Here is a 2,631-nt window from a genome sequence, read left to right as displayed (position 1 = left end):
ATTTCTTTCTTGTACATAATAGTTCCTCACAACTTTTGATTTAAAATCTTCCATATTTTGAAAATTCATTCCTTCTCTATTTCTCTATAACTTAGCTCTTCGATAATAATGTGAGCCATAACCATAGCGATGTCAATATATCTTAAAAGCGTGACCTGTTGCTCCTTCTAATCTTGATGATGCAACGAAGAATCAAGAAAGCTGATATATTTATATGTTAATTACTTCCATACTGTGTTTTGTGAATTTGACATATATATATATATATATATATAAATGTTTCGTACCCGTACCTATGTGACATATGAACAACATAAAAATGAACTAAAGGAAGCTTTGCAACCAATTATCAGAGATCACGTTAGGGTCTGTAACTTCTATACATCCAATATTGCGTTTCATCTAGCATGATCAGTCAACTAAGGTACAGGTCGGTGCTTAGCGGAGGACTTCGATCAGGCAGACCTAGATGTCATCTGGAGAACAGCCAAAGTGATATGCCTTCGGAGGATCTGAATGCAGGTCTTTCAGTGTTGAAGGCATCTGGGAATATGCACCAGTTCTAGTCACATGTGACTGCCGATAAGTGTGACAGACCGGTGGCAGATGCAAGGAAGATTGCCTATCCAAAGCTAGCAGACGCCCACATTTACTATAGCAAGAGAAATTCCCGTGAGGAATAATGCTACACAACTGAACAAGAAAAATGATGCAAGAAAGAATGAAACTTCACCTGCAAACCTTGCTAAACAGTGTGTGGTAGCTGCAAATCCAACGCTGCAAAACAGGAAACACATCTACATATTTAGAGAGGGAAAAAGTAAATGCTTCAAAAAAGGAAAAATGTATATATGATATAGAGAGAGATAGGGGGTCCTTTTTTTTTTGGGTGGGGGGGGGTGTGGAGGTGTTGGTGGTTGTGGTGTGGTGTGGGTGGGGTGGTGTTGGATGGGAAAGAGGGAGAGAGAGAGAGAGAGAAAGAAACCAGAAGTAGTTGAAGTGATCCATGGCCTTCGGCACCAAGAAAATATTGAAGTGCCCTGTCTGCATATTCCTGTATGAGCAATTATATAAGGATGAACAAATGGGATAAAATATTTTCATTAACATTAACTGTGGCCAAATTTTAAAGGAAATAAGAAGCCAAAAAGTGGCCATAAATCAGTTTAGCTTATTCTCAATCTAAAGAAAAAGAGAGCAACACACATGCAACTGATCTAAGAGCCCACTTCGATAAAGCTGTGGACAATCAAATATTCTAACTGATTCCAATAACGTAATATGTATCTGCAATAAAGGGAAAAAGGGAAATCCTTTGGTTACCGTGATATTTCGAAATACACGATAGACTGATGAACCACGTGCATGGATATAGCTACCACCCTGCAAAAATGATTTTAACTGGTAATAAATGAAGATGACTAGCCTACAAAAACAATAAAAAATCACCAACCAACTGAAGCAGAAAAATGCTATTACAGCAACTCCTAGATTAGACAATAGAACATCAAAAAGTTTCAAACACCAACTCATGAAGGTCTAAATATAGGTGTTTCAAAGGCATTCAATAATTCAAGTAGCTCACGTTTTACATTCCCCGATTAGTAGAGATTGACTGATAATGGTGATGCCACCATAGACATGGGGGTTTAAATGGTTCAGCAAATGCCAAGAAAATGTATCTGTTATGACTGATTTTAGAAGTTACCTCATCTGGGGAGAAGAAGGCAACTGCATCACGGTTGATGGAGCCAGCTGGATTTAGTGACACTACAGCTCTGAAGACAGACGGAACCAACAATTCTATGACTGCAATTTGATCCAAAGCTGGTGCACCTTGCACTTCTGCCCGTATTTTACTTGAGGTATGGACATTGTTTTCTTTTGAGGTCTCTCCAGGGGGTTCATTTGCTGATGGAGATAATGAAGAGGCTCTTTTTAACCAATCCAAACGTTGGTAAGTAGAGATTTTTGCGAAGGATGATTCTGCTTCTATGTCATTTAGAATGTCAGATAAACTTCTTTCAGAATAAGGCTCATCTTTATGAACCACCACTGATGATACTGAGGTGGCAAGTTTCTTTGAAGCACCAAACTCCCCAGAGTGCTTCTGATTGTGCATTTCATCTTCAAGGTGTGGAAAGAAGCGCTTCTTCTGACCTGCAAACGCTTTGAGAGCTAACCTAAAGTACCCCAAAAGGTGTTAACTTACAAGAATTATTACAGCTCATATATTCCTCCAAGGAATGATACCTACATGTACATTCTGTCAAATTGAAATTTAAAATTGTCAAAACTTTCAAGGGGAGGTGATACCTCATCTCACATGTTCCGAAAAACAAGAAGTGTCTTCCAAATCAAGATCAGATTCTCAAAGCTAGCAACCGAAAGCTACATAATCAAACACCATGATCCATGATTGATGGTACCATCCTAACAGAAACAAAAGACATGGTACAATAAACAAAAAAGTTGCAACCGTTCATCTAATTAAATTATTCCCAGTTCATTTACAACGTAGCATGAGAATTCATAAAAAAAATTGGAATTACTGGCAAAGGCTCATAGGAACAGCAATTAGACAGTCACACAATCAGCATGGGAAAGTAAGAAGGATTTTACTCCTATAAA

At 38.2% G+C, this 2,631-nt stretch overlaps 2 protein-coding genes across 2 annotated transcripts; both read right to left on the bottom strand.

Moving 5' to 3' along the window:
- Positions 1 to 353: 353 nt before the first annotated feature.
- On the bottom strand, positions 354 to 1,104 carry LOC116250008 (mediator of RNA polymerase II transcription subunit 27-like). The gene is made up of 4 exons (XM_050076601.1): positions 1,083 to 1,104; positions 986 to 1,044; positions 734 to 777; positions 354 to 652 (listed from the first exon to the last, which is right to left on the bottom strand). The coding sequence occupies exons 1-4, from the start codon at positions 1,102 to 1,104 to the stop codon at positions 466 to 468; spliced, it is 312 nt and encodes a 103-aa protein (XP_049932558.1). The 3' UTR covers positions 354 to 465.
- A 43-nt stretch (positions 1,105 to 1,147) lies between these two features.
- Positions 1,148 to 2,321, bottom strand: LOC126409885 (mediator of RNA polymerase II transcription subunit 27-like). Its single transcript, XM_050076600.1, has 3 exons — positions 2,317 to 2,321; positions 1,709 to 2,183; positions 1,148 to 1,383 (listed from the first exon to the last, which is right to left on the bottom strand). Exons 1-3 carry the CDS (start codon positions 2,319 to 2,321, stop codon positions 1,183 to 1,185), a joined length of 681 nt encoding a protein of 226 aa, XP_049932557.1. The 3' UTR covers positions 1,148 to 1,182.
- Between the last annotated feature and the right edge of the window lie 310 nt (positions 2,322 to 2,631).

Source organism: Nymphaea colorata, chromosome 3 (assembly GCF_008831285.2).
Source record: "Nymphaea colorata isolate Beijing-Zhang1983 chromosome 3, ASM883128v2, whole genome shotgun sequence".
Classification (NCBI taxonomy): Eukaryota; Viridiplantae; Streptophyta; class Magnoliopsida; order Nymphaeales; family Nymphaeaceae; genus Nymphaea; species Nymphaea colorata.
Note: the sequence above shows the minus strand (reverse complement) of the source record. Positions and strands in the feature narration are given on the sequence as shown.